This window comes from Hemitrygon akajei, chromosome 7 (genome assembly GCF_048418815.1).
Source record: "Hemitrygon akajei chromosome 7, sHemAka1.3, whole genome shotgun sequence".
NCBI lineage: Eukaryota > Metazoa > Chordata > Chondrichthyes > Myliobatiformes > Dasyatidae > Hemitrygon > Hemitrygon akajei.
Window position 1 is genome coordinate 171827895 of NC_133130.1, and position 25507 is coordinate 171853401.

The 25507-nt window shown below is 39.7% G+C and overlaps 1 protein-coding gene across 4 annotated transcripts in view; it reads right to left on the minus strand.

Annotated features, from left to right (window-relative positions):
* Positions 1-25507, minus strand: part of mapkap1 (MAPK associated protein 1) — a 271086-nt gene that overhangs the window by 61550 nt on the left and 184029 nt on the right. For 3 of the 4 annotated variants that reach the window (XM_073052618.1, XM_073052616.1, XM_073052620.1), the window contains one exon: positions 15305-15412. The exons of the other annotated variant lie outside the window; for it this stretch is intronic. In XM_073052618.1, the coding sequence (XP_072908719.1) occupies positions 15305-15412 (108 nt within the window). The remainder of the gene's footprint in view (positions 1-15304; positions 15413-25507) is intronic. 4 annotated transcript variants of the gene reach the window in all.

Genomic DNA, 25507 nt, shown 5'->3' on the forward strand with positions numbered 1-25507 from the left:
AGCCAATCACGTATTAGTTCATGCTCTGCCTCCCCCCCCGCCCCCCGCATGTGTAAACATTCTTGCTATCTTGCCCATTTATTCCATTTTTTTTCCACCCATAATGACGGGAAAACAGCCTGCAACATCCAGTGAGAGTAGTACATTGAAGATGTCGAGCAAAAACATTAGCATGGATGTGAAACTGCAAGTGATACTGCGTTTGGGAGCTGGCGAGCGTCAGGTTGATGTTGGCACCTCTTTGAAATTGACTACATCGATGATAAGAACATTTATAAAAGATGGAGACAAGATAAAAGCTTCTGCAACGTTGACCTCAAAGTTATCATCAATGAAGGTGACTTGTTCAAGAAGCTTGAAAAAAATGGAAAGTAGACTAAATATACGGGTAGATGACCAAACACAATGAAACATGTCCCTAAGCCAGCTGATAATAATGGAAAAGGCAATAAACATCTTCAACTGTATTCAAGAAGAAGACGACGATACGTCAGTAACACTCACAGCCAAAAGAAGTTGGTTTGATCGACTTAAACAACACAGTGACCTCCATTGCATACGCACATCTAGTGGAGTGGTTAGTGCAGACAGCAAGGCAGCCCAGGATTTTCCTGCAACACTGAAGGCCGCAATCAAACAGGACAATTATTTTCCCGAGCTTGTCTTCAATGTGGATGAAACAAGCCTATTTTGGAAAAGAATGCCTTCTCACATTTTCATCTCCTGAGAACAGAAACATATATCTGGGTTCAAGGTGGCAAAGTACCGGTTAACTCTCTTGCTAGGAGGCAATGCTAAAGGTGACTTTAAGTTAAAGCCTATGGTTGTGTATCACTCTGAAACACCACAAACAATGAAAGGCATTTATAAGTCAAGTCTACCAGTAATTTGGAAATCAAACAAGACAGCCTGGGCGACGATTGAGGTTTTCCAAAACTGGTTTGTTTCACATTTTTGTCCAGCAATGAAGCAGTATAATGAGGAGCCTGACTTTGAACCTAAAACACTGTTGATGGCTGATAATGCTCCAGCCACCCTAAGAATTTTGACATGCTTTGGACCTGCATTCCTGTAGAACCTTCTACCCAATAACACTTCATTACTCCAACCAATGGATCAAGGAGTAATATTGAATTTTAAAGCCTACCACCTTTATTACACATTCAAGCAACTTGTAGAGGAAACAAAAGGTCAAGACAAACAATCCATCAGGCAATCTTGGGAAAAACTACAACATAATGAAAGCTGTTGACAATATCAGAGCAGCCTGGGATGAAGAAACTTCAAGCTGCGGAAGAAGCTATGGCCAGCAGCATACAACAACATCCAAGCATCTCAGGTGAAACCAGTCATCGAAAACATCGTTGAACTGGCCAATGAAGTGGGATTAGAGGATGTTAATGATGGTGATATCGAACAGTTACTACATTCTCATGGTGGGAACCCTAATAATGAAAAGCCTTGTGAACTGGCACAGCAACACATCCTGGGTGAATCTGAGGACACAGATGAAGAAGAGGAAACAACAGCAAAAAACCTCACCACAAAACTCCTCAGCACTAGCATCACCATGATCACAACAAATAGACCACTTCATCAATAATTACCCTGACAGGGAGCGAAGCAATAAGGCAAAGAGGTGCTCACGATATGATTTCCTGCTATCAAGAACTGCTTCATGGGAGGAATCTTAAGAAATGGCAGTCAAATCTCGACGTCTACCTGAAGAAACCGCCGAAGTTAGAGGAGGACCCACAGTCTGATTCCTCCTCTAAGATGTAACTACCACCCACTTCCCTCCTCTGCTACGTAATGTGTTGCTGCTCTACCGATGTACAGGTCATGCCTGTTTGTGTGTTTGTAACTCCATTAATTACCATGCATACATAAAATAATATCATATATCTCGAGTTTGATTTTTTAAAAATCAGGCACACATGTCCATTTACTTAATGTTATAATGACCCCATATTGTGCTAATTTATATAGCACTCCACCTGTGAGGAATGCATCCTCAGCATTAAGCAAGGCTAAGTGTATCCTCCTAGGCAGAATAAACTGCAAGAATAGAATCACATTTTCCTTGCAGTCTGGAAAACAGGGCTCCTACAATTCAGACCGGAGTACCTCTGACAGTTCTGAACCTTGGGAGAAATGAATAAATGAATAAAGGAATACACTTTGATCTTTCTCAAACAATACAACAAAAGGCACAATACTACGCTTCAAAGTCAAGCGCATAAAACAACGACTTTCTTGGCTGCAAGCAATAAAGACCACAGGAGCAGAGTTATGCTATTCGGTCCATCGACACCAATTTATTATCACTCTCAACCCTATTTTCCTGTCTGCTCCTCATAACCTTTGACATTCTTACTAATCAAGACCCTATCAACCTTCACTTGAAATATACTCAATGAGTTGGCCTCCATAGCCAATAAAGGTCCTGAGGCACTCTTCAGCTGACTGTGGACAACTTTATTCATATGGTAATCAGCTTTTAAATATCTAAAACATGAGTGACTGGCGACAATGACACAAACAGCAGGATCTATTACATTTACTGCTATTACTATTTGATCTGTTGAAATAGATACAAATCAATTAACATCTCACAATGCCAAGGATAGAGATTTTGTACTCCCAGATTACTGACCAACAACATTGCCCAAGCAATAAATGGTGTGAAGGGACATACATTCTCCCTCTACTGTACAACAGTGATTCAGAAAACAGCCAGGTTCAAACATACAGGAAACTCCAGAAACATCTCCCAACCTAAGCAGCCTTATTTCTCCAAAAGAGAAATACATTTTATACATTTTTAGGGCATTATGAAGAATCATTCCTTGTTCAGATGAAGGAGATTCATCAGAGTTGGTAATACATTATTAAAAAAACTGAGGGAACTGAACCCTATCAGATCAATTGATAGAATGTGGCAAGTGCGCATGCGACTAATTAATCGCATGGTGAATCAACTGAGCCACCCATGTGCGGAGAGCTCTTTTTCTGCTCGGGTTTTTGAGTGTGCGTGCTTTCGTCTCTGCAGGCCTTGTTCGTAGCTCCCACACTGTGAGCTGCCCAGCGAGTGCCATTACAACATGACTCAGTAGGAATGTTTATTCCTACTGCTCCATTGTTCTTGCTCTGTGCATACATGACAGACACCCTGAACCCACAGGTACAACTACTGTACGGGTTCTCCCCAGCTAACAAATGCCTAGCCTGTGAACAGTACATACGAACGAGTGTTAGAGAGACCAATGGAATAGATTCACCAGCTGCTGCAATGCTGCAGGCACCTTCTGCCACCTGGGAACACAATTCATGATCACATTTCTGACTTGCAGACTGTTTGGGTTACGAATAGTTTGCAGAAACAGAAGGCTGCTGTAACCTGCAATCTTGTCATTGCTGGGCAGTGCATTTTATCAGACCTTCAAGAATCTGGTAGAAAATTAATTTCACTTGTCTCAGAAATTGCAAACTGAAGAAAAATAAGCGCTAGAATAATCTGTACAACAATTGGTTTAGAGGCAATTTAAGAATCGAAGGTATGAGATTGAAACATGATTAGATCATGGAGCACAGGTACCGCTTCTCTCTTCACGTACACAATCTTCATCCTTTGAGATTCACATTTAGGGACTTCACAGTCACAGAACTCATTAGCATCAGCTGCCAATGCTGTGAACCAAAAACTTCTGAGGTAACTGGAACAACCTTGTCCATCAATCAGGAAAATGGACACAGAACAAGTTGATAGTACACAGGCTCTGTCAATAGGGAAGCTAAAACCTGCTTGGCTGACGTGGTGTAGGTGTGCGCATTTGGAAAGTGTGAAATTCAGCAACCTGCTTCCTATTTCCTGCAGTGATGTCAGTGGAATTGTTAGTTCTGGAATATAACTGGAGGCGAGCTGTGTTCTTGTCTTGGTGCAGAAGGTCCAATAGCCTGCCCAGCACTATGATGTATTGATAATATTTTTTCTTCATTTAGTAGTTAACAAATCAATGAACAAGGACAAATAGCTTCTTCCCATTTGGGCAGAGATTCAAGCCACAGTTCTTGGAACCATATTATAATTGAGATTTTGAGGTGTCCTAACAATATAAATGTTCTAGGTCCAAATGTTCTGAACTAGTCCAAAGGACTATATTTATTATTTACGTACAAATACAGAACACTACAGCAGAGAAACAGGCCCTTTGACATATCTAATCCATGTAAACCCGAGTTTCTGCCCGGTCTCATCTACCTGCACTGGATCATGTCCCTCCAAACACTCTCCCATTCATATACCTATGCAAACTTCTCTTAAAAGTTACTAATTTACCTGCATCTACCACTTCTGCTGGCAACCTGTTCAATGCCCACACTATTCTGATGAAGTAGTCTCCCCTCAAATTCCACGTAAATATTTCACCATTTAACCTAACCCTGATTTATAATTCTCTCACCCAAACAGAGGGGAAAAAGCCGGCATATATTCACACTATTCATACCCCTCATAGTTTTGTACTGATGTGCTTGTTCCGTTTTTGTTCGTTTTTTTTTGTGCGGAGGTGTGATTTGGGAACTGATGATTGTGCTGCCTTTCTTTTCTTTCTTGGTTTCATGTCTACCTGGAGAATTAAGAATTTCAAAGTTGTATATTTTGATGATAAATGAACCTTCGAACCCCTCATTCCCGTGCTCCAGGAAATAGAGTTTGAACCTATTCAACCTATCCCTGTAACTCAAGTCCTGGCAACACCTTTGTAAATTTTCTTTGTATTTTTTCAAGCTTATTGATATTCGTCCTGTAAGTAGGTGACCAGAACTACACGATACTCTTTAAGTTTCGCCATACCAACATCTCATATAACACCCTAACTCCTGTCTTCATTAATGAAGGCCAAAGTGCTAAGAACTCTTGTTACAACCCGATCTACCACTTTCAAAGAATTATGGAACTGTATTCCCAGGTCCGTTTGTTCTACAGTACACCTCAGAGCCCTACCATATACTATGTAAATCTTACCCTGGTTTGTCCTCCCAAAGTACAATATCTCACATTTGCCTGCATTAAGTTCCAGTTTAAATTCCATATTAAATCAGCCTAACGCATAAGAGTTGTGGACATTAGGCCAAGTCAGCTATACTGATTAGTTTATGCTAAGCTCAAAGTAGTAGAACAGGAGTGTCCGCTCTCAGCACTACTCAGCTGTTCAAACAGCCTTGCTGGTTTGCCAGCTGCCCATGCTGAACTCTGCAATTGCCACCTTTAGATCTGCAGGTCAGTGATATGAATACATCAGGAGCTATCACAACTGATCACCTCAAATGGATTTGCCTGTAATACACAGAAAAGATTCTGACTCAAGATAATCTTAAATAAGGTCACCTGTCCCACTAAAAATATGTGTTTCAAGATGAGAACAGTGCTTTTAAACTGATATACCCTGACAAGATCACTTTGCTTTCATGGGTGACTCCTTAGTAGACTAATCAAGAACCTGACTACACACTTTGATATATTAACCTATTTCTTCTTAATATCCCCTTGAAAATCACTACTCTATATAACCCTTGGAGTACTTACTAAAACAATTAAAAAAAAACTCGAATTCAAGTACAGAACTAACAGCATGGTATTATAAATCAATTGTTTATATTTCAGGATCACCAGTGCTGTTAGAGCACTAAGGCTGCACTAACCTTTATCTGATCGTACTAGTTTTTTTTAGAGTCTAAAATGCAAAAGCTGACATATTTATACCTTAGTTTTCAGCAGAAGTTAGTTATTTAATGTGCAATACAAAATACAAGTGCTATTTATCTAAAACTGGAAACCCAATCTCGAGGTCAAGTTGGATGGGATACAAGATTTCTCATTGTTAATTCTGGGTCTAATCAAGCATGAGGCACCAGAGACAGTGACACCACACCGTGCCCCACCCAAACCCTTAAGTCAGCAGGCTTCTATGGTTGGAAGTTTGTGTGAGTCCAGAGTTCGAGGCCTGTGATCGATGGGTCCCAGGGTTGAAGCCCAAAGTAGGTGAATTTGGAAATCGAGGGCCGATGATTATTGGTTCATTGTTACTGGAAGTTGGAAGACATGACACCTGTAGGTCTGTGAGTCAGAGACCCAATGTCATGTCAGAGTTTGGAGGGTCAATGTCTGCAAGTGGGTGGGTTGGTGGATGGGTGGGAGGGAGGGAGGAAAGGGGGTTTTGTTGCTGCTGTTCTGGTGAACATTGTGAGCACAACTGGTGCCAGAATGTGTGGTGACACTTGCAGGCTGCCCCCCAGCGCAGTCTTGTGGTTGTTAACACAAATGACACAGTTCATTGCATATTCTGATGTGCATGTGAAAGATCAATTATCTGATGCTCTTCAACTCCCAATCCAACAGCACCTTCAGAAGGATGAGTGCAGCAATTCATGACAGGAACTCACCAATGCCTTGTCAAGGGCAGCTGGGAACTGACAATGAACAATAGCCAATCCAATGTTACCCACAGTCTGTAAGAGCAGAACTTCAGGCACACCCAGACACAAAGACCTGAGCACATTAGGAACTGTAGCAAAAAGCACAGAGTGCCATGAAATCAAAGTGTATGTTTGTATTTACAGAAAATAAAGAGGAAAAAAATCAATAGATTTAGAACAGAAGTTATTCAAATGCTGGAAATCCAGATCAATACACACAAAACGCTGGAGGAACTCAACAGTAACATCAATGAAAGTAAAATAACAGCCGATGTTTTGGCTGAGACCTTTCATTGGGATTGGAAAGGAATGGAGGAAGATGACAGAATAAGATGGGGGGAGGGATAGGTGAGGGCAGGTTGGAGGCTACCTCAAAGTAATATGGAATGTTGCTCCTCCTCCCTGAGAGTGGCCTCATTATGGCAGAAAAGGCAGCCATGGACCAACCTATCGGCATGGGAGTGGGGATTGGAATTTATGTGGTTGACCACTGGGAAATTCCCTTTTTACTGAGGGAGCAGAAGTGCTCAAAACAGTGCTAGATTAAGAAAGCACTGGAGGCCGGACAAAAACAATTTAAAAAAATCACCCGTCATAGAGTGCAGCTTAATTACTGGTGAACTTTTATACTTCCAACTGCAGCAGACGCTTTGGGAGTTTTCAACACAAATTGCAACATAAGGCACATGCCATCACCTTGTGCCAATGATTTCATTTCTTTTGCTGCATTTGTTTGGAAGAGTTCATCAGAAAGGAGCTTGGCAAAGATTAACATTCCCAGATGTCTTATTATCCCTTCAATCCAACTCTTCTGTGAATCAAAATGAAGTATACTTCTGAGTGACTGCAGAGTTATCCCAAAGCAAATACAAAACAGCACATGGAAGCAATTTTCTAAAAGATGATTCAGATTTATAACTTTCTACAGCAAATAACTGGAATTAGTTATTAACCCAATTTGTATCCAACCTACCCAAAACTCAGCATATGGTCATGTACACCTCAGATAACACAAAAACTCTGACACTCATGAGACATGATGTCAACATTGTGGCTTTTGTAGCAATCCTAAAATATAGTACTCAGTAAAAGTCTTAGGCACATATATATACAGCAAGGGTATCTAAAGCTTTTGCAGAATACTAGAGTAATTTTATGTATTGCGTTGTACTGCTGCTACAAAAATGACAGATTTCATGACATATGTGAGTGATGATAAACTTGATTCTGATATGGGTCTCTGTTGTGGACTGAGAGTGGGAAGGGGGCAGTGAGTGGGGAATCATGGTTGGGAAAAAAGGAAGGGAGAGGGAAGCACCAGAGAGACATTCTGTAATGATCAATAAACCAATTGTTTGGTATCAAATAACCTTGCCTGATGTCTCAGGGCTGGGTGTGTCTGAAACCTGCGCCTCTTCCCCCCACCGCCCGTCACTCCTTCTCTGCCACCTGTCCCACACCACCCTCATCATTCCCAACATCCTTTGTTCCTGCCAGATTTAAAAACTCACTCTCCACTCCACATTGACAAATACAGTACTTTGCAAAGCTCTTAGGCACCTTAGATGTACATATCTACCGAAGACTTTTGCACAGTACTACACAACATAGAACATTACAGCACAGTACAGGCTCTTCGGCCCACAATATTGTGTCAACCTTTTAACAATCAAAATCAATCTAATCCTTCCCTCCCTTTCTCTATCATCCATGTACATCTGCGGACAAGAGCCTTTCGAGTATGTTTTAAATGCAAGCCATGAACTGGAACTTAACAAACAATTTAACTGAAGAATACCGCCCCCACAATAATTTAGTTATATTATGGCAATTGAATTACTGTAATGATGCACAGCAATTACCTGCAATTAAATAAACTGCCTATTCCAACTCCCCAACTAAATTTACTGTACGTACTGAGCAACCACTGGATACAATGAAGTCTTATAACCAGTGTCAATAAATTAGCACTAATTTGTTTTGAATAACAATAATCAAATGGTGTTAGGTTGTCAAAGGCAAAAAGTACACTTGCATTGCAGTTATCAATGTTAAGTCCACATTTGCGGTCTTTTTAAACCAGGATGGAATTTCAACTGTGAATCTCTGGGCACCTTTCAGCATTAGAACTCCTAAACTGTTCCACATTCGGCTTGCAGTTAGCTAGCTTTAGTATGGGCTTTAACACTGGATTGCATTCAGTTGTGGTTGCCCCATTATAGAAAGGACATGGAGCCTAGAGAAAGGGTGCATACAAGGTTCACCGGAATGCTACCTTAATCAGAGGGCGTGTGCTATAAGGAGAGGATGTACAAAGATTGCTTGCTTTCTCTGGAGCCGCAGAGGCTGAGAGGAGGTCTGACAGAGGGTTTTAAATGAGTGGCATAGATAGTGTAGACAGCCAGAATCCTTTTCTCCAGGGTTGAAATGACTGTTACTAGAGGGCATGCATTCAAGGTGAGAGGGGGCAAGTTCAAAGGCAAAAGAGCAGAGGGTGCCTGGAATGTGCTGCCTGTAATGACAGTAGAGGCAAATACGACAGGTGTATTTAAGAGGCTCTCAGGTCGGCACATGAATGGGCAGGAAATGGAAGGATATGGACACTATGTAGGAAAAAAGGGATTAGTTTAGATAAACTAGTATTTGATTAACTAGCTTATTTGGCACAAAACCAAATTGAAGGGCTGGCTCCTGTGCTGCACTGGTCTTTGCTCTATTACAAAAGATTGTCTGAATACCCTAAGCCAAAACCTACACCTTACTGCATTTGCACTTTTCTGTCGACAAACACAAGCAGTTCAAAGTGACCTCAACAAGTCAGTCACATTCAGGTTTGCTCCATTGTGGGTTGGGCCCAAACTACTTTCATTGCTGGTTAACGCCAGCCAAAGAGCAAACCACTTTCCAGTATTAGTAATGTACCTCAATCTCATGCGCCAAAGACAACAAATAAGATTTCAGAAATCTGCACTTTGTTAGAAGCAATGTGGCATGCCAGTTTATAAAAAAGACAAAGACTTTGAAATGTCTATGTTGATACTGCCTTTGTGACATTCTACTTCATAACAATTCTAATATTCGTAGTTAACTCTGGCTGAACCTTTCAAATGCTTGTTATATGACACCTGATATCAAATACTCTTTCCAAATATTTGATATTTTAATCTAACAATTCAGATCTACTTTAAATATATATTTACTACAGAGATGCAAATGGTGCTGATCTTCATGAGAGCTGTCAGCTGTGGGGGTGGGTGGGAGGGGGTTAAGTGAATGTTCCAAATCATGAAAGGGTTAAGTAGAAACAAGAGAAACTGTTTCCAGCAGCTGTAAGATTAATAAGTGGAAGGCACAGACTTTACGTGACTGGAACAGAAGCAAAATTTAATTGTTATTCATCCAAAAGGCGCTTAAGGCTTTGAAAATTAACTCAATAGAAGCCTTACAAAGGCTTTAAGGACAGGTTCTTCCCCTCCAACATCAGTGAATGGTCAATGAATCCATGGAACGCTAACCCACTATTTTTTGCTCTCTTTTTGAAATTCTTATTTAATTTTATAATATACATATCGCATTGCAATTTATAGTATAGTACTGCACTGTACCGTAGCAAAAACATCGAATTTCACATTTATCAGTGATAATACACCAGCTTCTGGGTCTGATGAATTGGAAAGGAATGATACGAGAAGAAGAAAAAAAACGTTGCTATCAGGAAGAAGCATGAAGATGAGACGATGGATTAAGTTAGAGTAGACAGATGGGCAGTCTCCTTCAGTGATAGAAAATTCTGTAAAACTTCCAGTTTCCCAATGCCTCAAACCTAAGCTTTTAAAATTTTCTTAGTGAACCTTTTCGATTTGTTGCTATTATCTATATGCTTTCTGTAGTTTCATTCATTGCATGATGGCCGAAACTGAACAAGTCTCGCAAAGCATCAGAGTTTTGTCGATGCACGTCCAACTGCTCCAACAGCATCTCCAAACATTAATTCATTTTCCTTTACTGCTCCACTGTATAACCTGGACTGTGATGAACAGTTTTCAGATACATGTAATACTGGATTTCTCAGCATCTTTTTGTCTGATTGAAAACTGATTTAATTTGGATCTGACTTCATGACTTTGAATTTCTTTTCTTATCATCACATTTACTCTGATTACATGATCCATTTTATTTGTGCACATTAGAAACAGAAATTCAAACACTTAGCCTTAAAACTTTGTCAAACTTCACTTAGCTCCGCCGTTCATTAATTTTGTTCTCACGTCTCTCCAGAGTACAGCATGGAAACAGGCCTTTTAGACCAACTGGTCCGTGCCAACCACAGCATCATTCCTCCTGGTCCCAGTTCCATGCATTCGGCCAATAACCCTGCAAGCACTTCCCTCCATGTAGCTATCCAAATGCCTCATAAATGTTGCAATGGGTGTCCACACTGACCACTTTCTCTGACAGTTCATTCCAGGTTTACACTACCATCTGTGTAAAGAACTGAACTCTCAGATCTATTTCGAATCTCTCCCCTCTTATTTCTACCTGTGTCCTTAAATTATGGATTCCCAACCCTGGGGAAAGGACTATGACCATCCACTTTATTCCTCCCCCTCATGATTTCAATAAATTCTGTGAGGTCACCTCTCATTCTCTTGCATGCTAAAAATGTTACCCCCTTTCGGCCACAAATTCATGTACCTTTCAGTTTAATTAGCAATCATTCATGTCACCCATAAAATGCTTTCAAAAAGACCAAATGTGTGATACTTTATGATACCACCTCTCTGCAAAATTTTCAAATGACGAAGATGCTTAGTCAAGCAAGAACTATGTTGTGGGTGGTTTCTTATAACATTTAGAATGTCAAATTGTAAATAAGAAGGAAAATTTAGAGGATGTTTAAGAAGAATTAAACAGAGTAAGTGCTCATTTTAGCTTTTCTTCTGATTTCTCCATCCTTCTCTTGAAGTGAAGATTTCGCCTCCTGTCTGGCAAGCCAGGTATCTCCAGCTGAGATCAAATAATTCGCTTTGTGAGGAATGTCAACAGGATGCCAACATAGTGACAATTTCAAGCAGTCCTCGAACAAGCACACTTCTCTGGTATTACACTGAAATAGAACATGTAAGGGTGACCTGCAAACTGCACAAATTTCCAAATGATTTAATGTTCTACTGGAAATTTGGTGTATTATTAATAATTAATCAGAGTTCGTAATTAGCAACATAAAAGGAACTGTTTGAAAACCATTCTTTTTTTCTTCTAAAACATAACAGACTGAATTAACAAATCCTCTCTAATCATTAAACAAACGCAAAATAAAACAATACCCATGCTCAATTTACGAATTGCTTTTAAAACAGAAAAATAAAATATTTACTTGTTACTAAAACTCAAAGATTAACTTATTAATTTATAAGACGTCCCAGAATTGTAAAATACGTAAAACTCTAAAAGTTCAGTTAAAACATCAGAGTCCCAAATTTTTGGCAAGATACTTTGCATTGGGTAGAAAAGAAAGTACTGAATTTAACTAAAGTTAAAATATATTTTTCAATAAATCATAAAAATAATTAAAATTCTCATTTTATTTCCTCAAAGTGAGTGTCACAGGCAAAGCAATTTCTGAAAGGGGATCCCTAACTGTCCTTGAAGGAAAAGACTTGTTGACCATTTTAGAGGGATGCTGCACTCTACATACTTGAGAATCTATGAAATGAATCACAAACCCAGTGAGAAAGCAAACACGAGGAAATCTGCAGATGCTGGAAATTCAAACAACAACACACACAGAATGCTGGTAGAACACAGCAGGCCAGGCAACATCTATAGGGAGAAGCGCTGTCGACGTTTCGGGCCGAAATGTCGACAGCGCTTCTCCCTATAGATGCTGCCTGGCCTGCTGTGTTCTACCAGCATTTTGTGTGTGTTGTTGTTCCCAGTGAGAAAGGCAGATTTACTCCCTGAAAGAGGTATAAACCAGAGGTTAAAAGATTCATGCTTACTATCACTAACACTAGCTTTTTATTGACTGTCCTGAATATAAATGCCTTATCAATGTGGTGGGCTTTGAAATCAAAGCTCAGTCCAGGACACTGGGTTGCTAATTCAACAATTTAACCCAAGAATTACAACAATCTCCAAGTTTTCCTCTCATGTACGCACATTTATAATTGCATACAAATCTACAACTCTGAACATGAAATTCTGTTCAACATAGTCGCAGCATTAAAAGATGCAAAATAATTCAGATCAGTGGGGATTATTGCACTATAAAACTAAATCCCAATCAGTAATTCTCAAATATATTCACTTGTTCCATATTCCTAGAGGACACAATTTTAAGATGATGAGAGGGAAGTATAGTGGGGGGGGGGGGGGATGTCAGAGGTTACACAGAGTGGTGGATGTATGGAACATTAGGGACATTTAACAGACTCAGATAGGCACACAGATTATAGAAAAATGGAAGGTTTTGTGAGAGGGAAGGGTTAGGTTGATCTAAGAGGAGGTTAAAAGATCGGCACAACATTGTGGGTTGAAGAGCCTGTACTGTGTTTTACTGTTCTATTCTCTTCATTCCTTGACTCTATCCTGTCTCTACTTGTCCAATCCCTCCACACTCCCGGGGATACTTTTCATACCCTCCACCAGTCTCTATACACATCATGGGTCAAACAGACTGTACTGTGCTGTACCACTTTATGTTCTATGCATAGCTATATCGAATATATTTTTTCAAAACACTTCCTTTCTCTCCTCTTCTATTCCCCACTCTGGCCTCTTACCTCTTCTCACCTGCCTATCACCTCCCCACGGTGCCCCTCCTTCTTCTGTTTCTCCTATCGTCAACTCTCCTCTCCTATCAGATTCCTTCATCTCTAAACCTTTACCTTCAAAGTTCAAAGTCCATTTATTATCAAAGTATGTATTCTTGATACAACTTGAGATTTGTCTCCTTACAGGCAGCCACAAAACAAAGAAACCCATTAAAAAAAACAAGACCGTCAAACACCCAATGTGCAGAGAAAAAAGTACCAAATTGTGCAATCATAAAAGTAAACAAATAGCATTCAGAAGTGAAGTTCACAAGGTGAGTGTACAGACGTGCCCACTTACCTGGCTTCACCTATTGCCTTCTAGCTATCTTTCTTCCCCTCCCCTCCCCTCATCTTTTTATTCAGGCATCTTCCCTCTTCTTTTTCAGACCTGATGAAGGGTCTTGGCCCAAAACATCAACTGTTTATTCATTTCCATAGATGCTGCCTGACCTGTTGCATTCCTCCAGCATTTTGTGTGTGTCACTATATATACCTACCGGGTATTTCATTTTCTGCAACATTTATAAGAACAGGATCAGAAAATCTCAAGATCAGCAACACTTTAATCTGAGTTTAAAAATATAACTAACTTCAACATCAAGCAGCTCTGTTTTCAATTTGAATAGATTTTTGCAAGTATGATCAATCAGAAGAATGGGTTTGTTTTTTCCAGTAATTGAGGTCGGGCTGTATTGGATGGAGTGTGGAGGAGGAAAGAAGAAGGCTCAAACAATTTCAGAAAGCATCTTCAGCTTTGATTGACCTTCCTCATACCGCCAAGCTTGGTAATTTTAATTCAGTTTTTTTTACTCCAATGAAGTAATTTTGAGATCAAAAATACAAATGTCAAGATTACATATAATGTTTGGGTTTTAGAAATATTACAGGAACAAAATTCCCACTTGTTTCTGTTCAAAATGCAAATTATATCTTAGGCATCTCACACAGTTTGCTGAAAAATATCAATGACATTCCTAACTTTTGTCAACAAAACGTGAAATACTGGCTGATCAAAGTCAAATTAGTCAGCAATAATGACTTCCACTCTTAATGGTAAACATCAGTATAAGAAAAGGTGAAATAGAGAAGATAGACAATGCAGACTTAAATTCAAGTCAAAGTTAAGGTGAAAGAAAATGTATTAATAAAGTACAGATGTGTCACCATATAATTCCTTGAGATTAATTTACAAAAATAAAAAACTATAATAAAATTTATTAAAAACTATACATAAACAAAGGTTAACAAACCAATATGCAAAATAAGACAAATTATGCAAATAAAAATATAAATAATACTGACAAAGTGATGAGTAGTCCTTGAAAGTTAGTCTGTAGTTTGCAGAATCAGTTCAGAATTGAGGTGAGTGAAGTTATCCACACTGGTTCAGGAGCCTGATAGTTGCAGGGTAGTAACTGTTCTTGAACCTGGTGATGTGACACCTAAGACTTCTGTACCATGTAGCAAGAAGAGAACATGGCATGGATGATAGGAGAGGCAGTTCTTTGATGATGGATGCAGCTTTTTTGTGACAATGCCCCTTGCAGATGTGCTAATGGCGGTGAAGGGCTTTGCCTGTGATGGACTGGGCTGGGTCCAGCACTTTCTATAGATTTCTCTGTTCTTGGACATTGGTGTGTCCACACCACAGTGTGATGCATCAGCACTCTGCATCCATAGAAGTTTGTTTTTTCCAATATTCCCCACTATTGTAAATAATGTTCCTCCCCATATCACAGTTTCCTAAAATATTTATTTTATATCATTGACACCAAGCTCTGCCAACCATTTAGCAGATACATGGAAATAACACAATTTCTTAAAACTTTAATACCAGGGGTTCCCAACCTGGGGTCCATGGACCCCTTGCTTAATGGTATTGGTCCGCAGCATTAAAAAGTTGGGAACCCCTGCTCTAAAACATTTTTAAAATGCAGATTTCTCAGCAGTATTGCATTTATGTGTGTGCTTTAAAGAGGTTTGTCAAAATTTAAAAGGTTAAAACTTACTGTATTCTCTGACCAGACAGAATTCCAAAGTGCTCTGACTCTCTAAGGTACGGTCCAAATCTACAGCTACGTTAGGTTCATTTTGCTTCTCAAGGCGATATTGATGCCCTGTAAAGAAAAATAAAACTAGCAAATAAAACGAATTTTGTCCTAAATTTGTAGAAACTGTTCTTACACCCCTCAAAGATTTGGGTTTATATCCCAAGACATCTCCCATCCTAAACCCAGGAAAATGCCATGAGCTGATTAACGCATCAACCAGCTTCACTAAAATCAGGGGTAACTTGTATCTTGTAGTCAAAGCTCAAAATAGTAAATGGTTTTAGTCACAAAAGGTTAAATAATACATTAATACATATAGCATTTCTCCCATCTTTCACAGCCATTTAAAGCAGCCCTTCGGCAACAAATTAATTTAAGTTGGTTTGTAATGACTTCCTTATTTTCTTTGCCATTGTTTTCTCTTTCAATGCAAAAGGAGATTCAGACAAGAAATTATATCATGGTTCTAAGCAAGAACATTTGCACAGTATATTTGGGATGAATTTGATTGTTATTTATTTGCAGAAATATTAAGAGATCTCAAAAGACAAATCAAATTTAACAGTTATTTCCCTCACATAATTGAGAGTTTTCTCTCGCTTTACTTTTCTCCCTCTCCTGAAGCTGTTGAACTATTGCTGCGTTCCAACTGCCCTCCTGCATCTTGTCCAAATGGCTGCAATATGAACAAGGGCACTGGAATAACAGTTGACTGTTGGATCACAGTGGGTTCTTGGCTAATCTGTTCTCACCGAACCACCAGCATTTCTTCACAGTGGAAGGTTTCTGCCTGGTCACCAACAGCAAGAGCACTGCTGGATCTTCCCCGCCCAAGCAAAAGCACATCCTGCTCGTATCAATGGTTAGCCCAATAACTTGCTGTCAGCCTAACAAGCTCAACTGTTCAATACCTGAACCGCTGAGTCTTAGAGCATTGCTTGAAAATAGCAATCAAATTCCAGTCTGACTATAATCACAATGTTTGTGAAGTGGATAGAACAGCTTCAGTGAGACTGAACCAGTAAAGCCTTTCAGTGTCTCTGTAAAAACACACACACCCTGCTGCAACCATGCGCTCATGTTGAGCGGCAGGAATACTCTATGATAATATTGCCGGCTAGCCTCAAGTGACATTCAGTTTTATGTAAGCTGGCAGCAATCATTGTTTACAAGACAATCAAATGTCGCTGAACATTGACGGCTCCTCGGTAGAGATTGTTATCAGCACCAAATTTCTTGGTGTTCACCTGGCAGAGAATCTCACCTGGTCCCTCAACACCAGCTCCATAGCAAAGAAAGCTCAGCAGCGTCTCAACTTTCTGCGAAGGCTGAGGAAAGTCCATCTGCCCCCCCCACCTCCCATCCTCATCACATTCTACAGGGGTTGTACTGAGAGCGTCCTGAGCAGCTGCATCACTACCTGGTTTGGAAATTGCACCATCTCGGATCACAAGACCCTGCAGCGGATAGTGAGGTCATTTGAGAAGATCATCGGGGTCTCTCATCCTGCTATCACAGACACTTACACTACACACTGCATCCGCAAAGGAAACAGCATTATGAAGGACCCTATGCACCCCTCATACAACATCTTCTCCCTCCTGCCATCTGGGAAAAGGCTCCGGAGCATTCGGGCTCTCACGACCAGACTATGTAACAGTTTCTTCCCCCAAGCTATCAGACTCCTCAATACCTAGAGCCTGGACTGACACCTTGCCCTATTGTCCTGTTTATGATCTATTGTAATGCCTACACTGTTTTTGTGTACTTTACGCAGTCCTGTGTAGGTCTGTAGTCTAGTGTAGCTTTCTCTGTGTTGTTTTTTTACGTAGTTCAGTCTAGTTTTTGTACTGTGTCATGTAACACCATGGTCCTAAAAAACGTTGTCTCATTTTTACTATGTACTGTACCAGCAGTTAAGGTAGAAATGACAATAAAAGTGACTTGACTTGACTTTAGTAAATTAAAGCCTGATTCGTCATCAAGGGATCCGCACCATCCGGGGGGTACAGGAGCCTTAGGTCCCACACCACCAGGTTCAGGGACAGTTACCATCGTGGATAACTTCGCTCAGCTCAACTCTGAACTGATTCCACTCACTTTCAAGGACTCTACAACCCATGTTGTCAGTATTAATTGTGTGTTTGCTTGTTTATTTATTTTGCAGAGTTGGTCATCCTTTTGCACAATGGCTCTGTCACTCTTAGCTTATGTAGTTTTTCATTGATTATTGATTTCTCTGTTCTACTGTGAATGCCTGCAAGAAAATGAATCTCAAGGTAGTATATGGTGACATATACATACTTCAATGATAAATTTCATTTGAATTTACAAGTAAGGGATTTAATGGGGAGGATAACAGAACCTTTTCCACTTAGAATACGAATCCTGTTTTTCCCCACAGGAAGTGGCCTGCGCTTGTTACTCCAGCAACAACATGTGTCAACGTTGTCGTAATAGACACCAGGCCTGGAGGAATAAAAATAATCAGTTTTACCGCAGAACCAAAAAGTTGTGAGGAAGAGATCACGGAGGTCATCTCTCTGCAGCAAAGTCTGAGGTGTATTGTTGTGTAAATGTGAGGAAATCTTCATGCTGCTGCTGAGATGTGCCTGCTTGATATTGATAATGGTGTTGGAGCTGGAAATACATTCCCATCACCAGCATGTTCACAGGAGCATAATTATCAGAAACAGAACAGTTATGAAATAATTTTTCAAAATAGCAATATTCTGTCCTGATGAAGGGTTCCAGCCAGAATCATTGAGTCTTTATTCCTTTCCATAGGTGCTGCCTGACCTGCTGAGTTCCTCCAGCATATTGTGTGCGTTGCTCTGGATTTCCAAAATCTGCAGAATCTCTTGTGTTTAATATTCTTTATCAGATACACAGTGCTATGTGACGCTTAATTTAACACAAAGTAAAATTTGGCAGTCACCATGTTACCAGGTTTTAAAGTCAACAGTATAAACACAAACTAATTTTCTAAAAGTCAATTTTATTTGAAAAGTTAATTTTTAACCCAAAAGATTAAAAATAAATTTTTGGCTGCAGAAACTAAAGTGGTTTCTGAATAACCATATACTCTAACCATCTGCATGTGTTACAAATGAAGATGAACCCCATTCTTCAAATAAGCCTTTCTTGAAAGTTAAAAAGCATTTTGGAATGACCATGCAATACAAATTACTTTGATTTAGTGCAGATTTTAATTTTGAAATGTTAAATCTTACAATATTAATTACTCTGAATCATATTGTTTAATTATTACAATTCAATAAATAGTCCAAATATTATCAGCTCTTCTGTTTGTATAGTGTAAAAATGCTGCACTAATCTTTGATGGCTACAGTAACACAAGCTGTCTTTGTAAATCAATATAAATTCTGCAAAGTGACAGATCATAATCTGTAAGACACTTTAGGATATTACATGTCAACTGGGGGTTTTACCATATGAGACAGCAGGCACATTATTGCAATTGTAGAAAGCCCTGTGTATGCATAAACATGCTGTATCACACAACCAACAGTGCAGGTGTTTGCAGACACACAGGCTGAAGCTATGGCTGCCCTTTACATTATGCTCATCTCTAAATTAACTCAAATGCCTATTGTTAAACAAAACAAAGAACTACTACAGTAATGTGCAACTACAGGAGGTATTTAACTTGTGTTAAATGCATAGCTGCACCAAACAACATCTCTTTCAATACCAGTATCATATTCAACATTCCTATTATTTTACTGTGGGATAAGATCTTGTGTTTCAACTGGTTTTTGAAACAAAGGAGCCTTGCCTTTTGTTTGAATGCACAGTTCAGACGAGGCCAGTGTGGTGAAAAGACAGGTTACTTTCCTAACAGACCTGGCTAAATTGGAAAAAAATACTGAAAACGTTTTGGAAACACGACCCATCAATTCTAATTTTTAAACTTTCACTTTCAGTCAACAACAGAAAAAGGTCCCTTCGAACTTTTATCTTCACTACAAAGTGTTCTTATCTTATGGTGGTGTCAGGAGCTTTATCTCTCTTTCAACTGACAACACAGACAATTCAGTTAAAATTGGAAAAGAATCCCACTCCAGTTGAGTAAATAAATAATCAATACTCATCTAAATGCAAATGAGAAACGAGCCCCCTCTGATAACAGGGTGCTTATCAAAGATCCAATTTTCTCCAGACAGTTGGATGCAACCAAATCACCATCATCCAGTCACAAGCTAATGGATAAAAATCGTAACTAAACTGAGCAGATCACTAGAGATCAACTAAGTTGCAGGTTTTGGCCACTTCACATTTAACTAGGTACGCTATCACTCACTTCCTTGTTCGGACCATTCCAATCAACCATGGTCTTCTTTTGAATGTGGTTAACAATTAGTAGTTCAGATCATTAAATCCACAGCAGCGAATGATGATGAAAAGATGTTTGCTGGAATAAGGTAAATAAAATTGCTTACGGCGCCCTTCAGGGCAGAGAGCAAGGCACAAAGATTTAAAATTCAAGATTGTTTTAATGTCATTTCTAGTGCAAAGGAAAAGGAGAACAAAATAACTGTTACGCTGGATCGAAAGCAGCACAAAAACAGATAACACAACAGTAAATAAAAACACAATAATTATTAATACGTAAGATAGCATAAATACACAGATTGATTGTGTGTCCATAAAGTGACACTAGGCAAAGGTGTGTCTGTACATAAGATGCCTCTGACAGAAATGATAGGGTGTAGAGGAGTGGGTTAGTGGGTGTAGTGTTGTTCAGCTGTACTGCTTGGGAAAAGCAACTGTTTTTTGGTTCATTATTCATGAATCATGACTCTTAATATTAACTAAATAATCAGAATGCCTTGGTTAAAATAATACTTCTCTTCATACCTTTAGTATGGTTGATAAACATAATGTACCACAAAAATGTATTGTGGATTGCCACTTATCGTGAAGTATTTCGGTGACAATGGTGAGGTGGCAAAGAAAAGGTTCAAAGATGCTTGAAAGTCTCACTTAAGAAATAAAGAGCCTGTGCCAGTTTTGTGCTGTATCCAAAAGCAGCCAGAGTCTGGATGATGGGGTTCACCTCATTGACAATTATGTGACATCAACATCCAAAATAATACATCCCTATTGTTTATGAAAAGTTATCACATTCAAGTTAAGCTCAGTTAATGTTCGCTTTGCACCAAGTTGGTTCTTGGATTTTGCACACTAAACTTATAAGACGACCAAATAACAGATGCAAATTATGGAATTAAAGCAGCTAATTATAAACATAAGAGATTCTACAGACAGAGTCTGAGTCATAATCATAGAGCACTACAATACAGAAACAGGTCTTTGGCCATCCAGTCTATGCTGAATCATTAACCTGACTGGTCCCATCAACCTGCACCAGGACCACACCCCTCCCATACACGTACCTATCCAAATTTCCCAAATGTTGAAATCAAACCTTCTGGGTTTGATTTCCACCACTTCTGGGAACTCATTCCACACTCTCACCACCCTGAAAGTTAAACATTTCACCTTTCACACTTAACCCATCACCCCGAGTTGTAGTTCCACCCACCTCAGTGGAAAAAGAGTCCTTACATTTACCTTATCTATACCCCTCAATTTTGTATATCTTTATCAAATTTCCCCTCAATCTTCTATGCTCCAGGGAATAAAGTCCTAACTTTTTCAACCTTTCCCAGAAACTTAGGTCCTCAATTCTTGGCAACATCCTTGTAAATTGTTTCTGCACTCTTTCAATCTTACTTGCATCTTTTTTGTAGGCAAGTAACCAAAACTGGACACAATACTCCAAATTAGGCCTCACCTAGTCTTGTACAATTTCAACACAACATCCCAACTCCTGTATTCAATACATTAATTTGTGAAAGACAATGAGACTTTATGACCTTATCTACCTATGATGACACTTTCAAGGAGTTATGGATCATGACACTTATCACATCACTGGCTGGCCCTTGCAAAGTGCAACACCTCACACTTGTCTGCATTAAATTTCATCTGTCATTTATCAGCCCCTTTTTCCAGCTGATCCAGATCCCGCTGCAAGCTCAGATCGTCTTCCTCACTGTCCACTACACTCCTAATGTTGGTGTCATCGACAAATTTGCTGATCCAATTTACCACATTATTATCCAGATCATTGATGTAGATGATAAACAACAATGGACACTGCACTGATCCCTGTAGCACACCATTAGTCACAGGCCTCCAGTCAGAAAGGCAACCATCTGTTATCATTCCGTGGCTTCTCCTGTGAAGCCAATATCTAAATCAATTTACTATCTCATCTTAAATGCCAAGCAGCCAAACCTTCTTGACCAACCTTCCATGCAGGACCCTGTCAAAGGCCTTGTAAACAATATTTACAGCCTAACCTTCATCAACTTTCCTGATAACTTCCTTGAAAAATTATTTAAGATTGGTTAGACACGACCTACCTTGTACAAAGCCAAAGCCACGCTGACTGTCCTTGTGTGTCCAAATAATATATATATATCAGTCCCTTAGAATGCCTTCCAATAACTTTCCCACTGCTGATGTCAGATTCACCAGCCCATAATTTCCTGGCTTTTTCAAACAATGGAACAACATTAGCTATCCTCCAATCCTCTGGCACCTCACCCATGGCTAAGGATGTTTTAAATACCTCTGCTAGGGCCCCTGCAATTTCTGCACTAGCCTCCCACAGGGTCCACTGGATCACCTTGACAGGCTCTGGGGATTTACCCACCCTAATTTGCCTCAAGACAGCAACCATCTCCTCCTCTGTAATCTGTATAGGGTCCATGACCTCTTTGCTGCTTTGCCTCACTTCTTTAGACACTGTCCGTCTCTTGAGTTAATACGGATGCAAAGATTTCCCCCATCTTTTTCAGCTCCATGTATAGTTTACTCCTTTGATCTTCTGGAAGACCAATCTTGTCCCTTGCTATCCTTTTGCTCTTAACATAATCAGGAGAAGGATTAGGATTCTCCTTCACGTTGTCTGCTAGAACAACTTCATGCCTTCTTTTAGCCCTTCTGATTTCTTTCAGTGTTCTCTTGCATTTCTTGTACTCAGGTACCTCATTTGTTCCTACCTGTCTATACCTGCTACGTACCTCCTTTTTCTTAACCAGGGTCTCAACATCCCTCGATGCTGGAAATCATGAGCAACACACAGCAGCTTAGGGAGCATTGATGGAAGGGAATAAATAGCTGGATGTTTCGGGCTGGGTCTCTTCATCAGGACTATCGGCTTTAAAGTAGCTGTATGATTTTGTTTGGGTTCTGTAGTATAGTAATACTGGAAACAGCTGATCATACACTAACCAGCCCATCATCCAGTAAAATGAACACTAATTCACCTCAAAGAAATACTTGTAGAACATTGAAAATTAAAACCAATTCACAACAACATTTAAAACCTCAATGGTCTGGATTAGTGAAAAAAAAAACAGGCTTCAGTTCTAAGCTGGAAGCTGATCTGACTGGGAATTATAGCCACAAATAAAACAACATACAGAATATTTAATGCATTTGGATCGAGTAACAGCTTAGTAATTCATGACATGAAGCTTTTAGCTCCAAAATTATGAAGAGAATTGTCTGTAAATATTTCACTCTTGTTAGAGCAAAGGAAACTGAAGCAACAGCTAAGGCGATTCAGATCTGTCTTGGGAGGGAGCGAAGGAGATGAGAGCTGACGTGGTAGAGGTGTACAAGATAAGAGGCATAGATCAAGTGGATATGCAGAGACTTCCTCCCAGAGCAAAAATGATTAATACCAGGGGCAGAATTTTATATTCCAGCAGGGTAGCCTCCAATATTATGACATAAATATCAATTTCTCCTTCCGGTAAACCTCCCTCCTCTTCCTCTATTCCCCGCTCCGACTTTTCACCTCTTCTCATCTACCTGTATGGTCCACTTCCCTCTCTTATCACATTCTTTCTTCACCAGTCCTTGTCCCTTCCCACTACCTGACTTCACCCATCACCTTTCAGCTACACACACAAAATGCTGGAGGAACTCAGCAGGGCAGGCAGTATCCATGGAAAAAAAGCAGTCGACGTTTCGGGCCAAAACCCTTCGGCAGGGCTCTTTTCCATAGATGCTGCTTGGCCTGCTGAGTTCCTCCAGCATTTTGTGTGTGTTGCTCGGATTTCCAGCATCTGCAGATTTCTCTTGATAGTGACATTCCAGCTCGCTTCTTTTCCCTCACCCCACGTTTTTATTCTGGTGTCTTCCCCACTTCCTTTCCAATCCAGAAGAAGGGTATCAGCCTGAAATGTCAACTACTTATTGATTTCCACAGATGCTGCCTGACCTGCTGAGTTCCTCCATCATTATGTGAGCATTGCTTTGGATTTCCATCATCTGCAACTTCCTCACATTTACAATTTGAAGGTGACTGGAGTACAGTATAAGTGGGGGGGGGGGTGGGGGGTGTTAGAGGCAAGTTGTTTTTTTTTTTGCTCTTTTTTTTAAACACAGACTGCATGGAGCACCCGGCCCAGGAGTGCTGGTACAGGCAGCTACATTAGGAGAATTTAAAGTCAATAGAAAAAGGAGGGTTACGTAGGAAAGAAGGGTTAGATTGATCTCAGAGTAGGTTAAAGAGTTGGTACAAAATCATGGCTGAAGGGCCTGTAAAGGCCTGGAGCGTTTCATGTTCTAAGTCAAAGTATAAAACTTGCAGCAAGGGGTATTAAAACAGTAAGGTGTGTTTTTGCAAGGTGTAGGCACAAAGAAAAAGGAGAATAAACTATTTCATCTGACTCCAAGAAATGCACTGCAGTGAGTTGATCAAAAAGACATCACACTTTTTAATCTAAAGGAAAACCTGAACTTCCTTTCATGCTTCCGGTACCCCACTTTCTTCCTGCTGCTCTTTCTGAATTCAGCTCAATGTGATGGAAACAAAATTCAGAGTGACAGGATTTCCAGTTGTGTCAGGGGTTTCTGACACCTGCTCCAGTGCAGTAAAACAACTCCACTTTAAACCAATTCCACCTAACAGTCTACTGACAGCTGAAGTGATCTAGGCTGAAAACCTAACTCTCAGTAAATCTAATATAATGAATATTTTTAACATACATTATATTGCCTTGGGAAAGATACATTTCATGCTGTAAATGCTTCTACTTGCTGTGTTAATATCCATGGAAAAAGAATTGGTTTTCACTGCCAAATCAAATACACTCATGATAGTCTGTTGCTGCTTTCCAATCTATTTCAGGTAACTGTCATATATCACTGTTCTAACCGTATCCAAGTTTGAGACTATCTTGTGTATATAAAAACAAAGAGCTTCTTGTAATGATATGTTAAAATAAAATGATCAAAATGAAGATATTTGTAACCACAGGCTTTTTTTTGGTTCAGATTGATAAGCAGATTGCCAAGCAGTTGTATAGCATGCACAAGAGCTCTTTTTTTAAAGGAGCATCCATCTAGGCTTACACACAATTGCACATTAGGGAACCTTCTGAATCCTATAACCCACCTTTTAGCCTTTCCAGTGAACCATTAGCTAGATGCAGCTTTTATTTGTTGATCAGAGTTTTAAAAAAAAGACCAGGAAAAAAAATCTGACAGCAAAGTAAAACAGATGCGGTCAAAATATTGCATCCAAAATGCTATTAGGGAAGCTGTGGAGAAAGATGTGGCTCCAACAGCCTTACTAAAGCTGCAGAGTAAAGAGGTTAAAATGCCCTTTGCACTAATCCCCCAACAAATCAGAAAGAGGAGTTGCTGACAATTTATTTCTCAAATGAAGTGTGACTCAATAAAGAGAAAAGCCTCCGTACACAGTGTATATTATGTTTGTATTTAACCAGCCCTTGAGCCAGCTTTTGCTTCCATATGTAGTCGTGAATTGGTCTTTCTGGCAAACACATTTGGATCTACATCAATTCAGTAACTTAAATGTACATAAATGTCTTCAGTTAACTTGTGTGTGAGAGTGAAGAAGGTCAGAAAAGAGAGGCAATTAGCCAAGATTAAAAATTACTCATGAAACACTACTAGTGTTTGGAATGTCATCTTTGTTACAAAAATGTTCGGGGACACCAAGATGGCCTCAAGCAAAAGGCTCAGTGGAGCTGGGGTGGGAGGGGAAGACAGACAACAGCTGATGCACAAACTAGTTGTTCTGGAAGG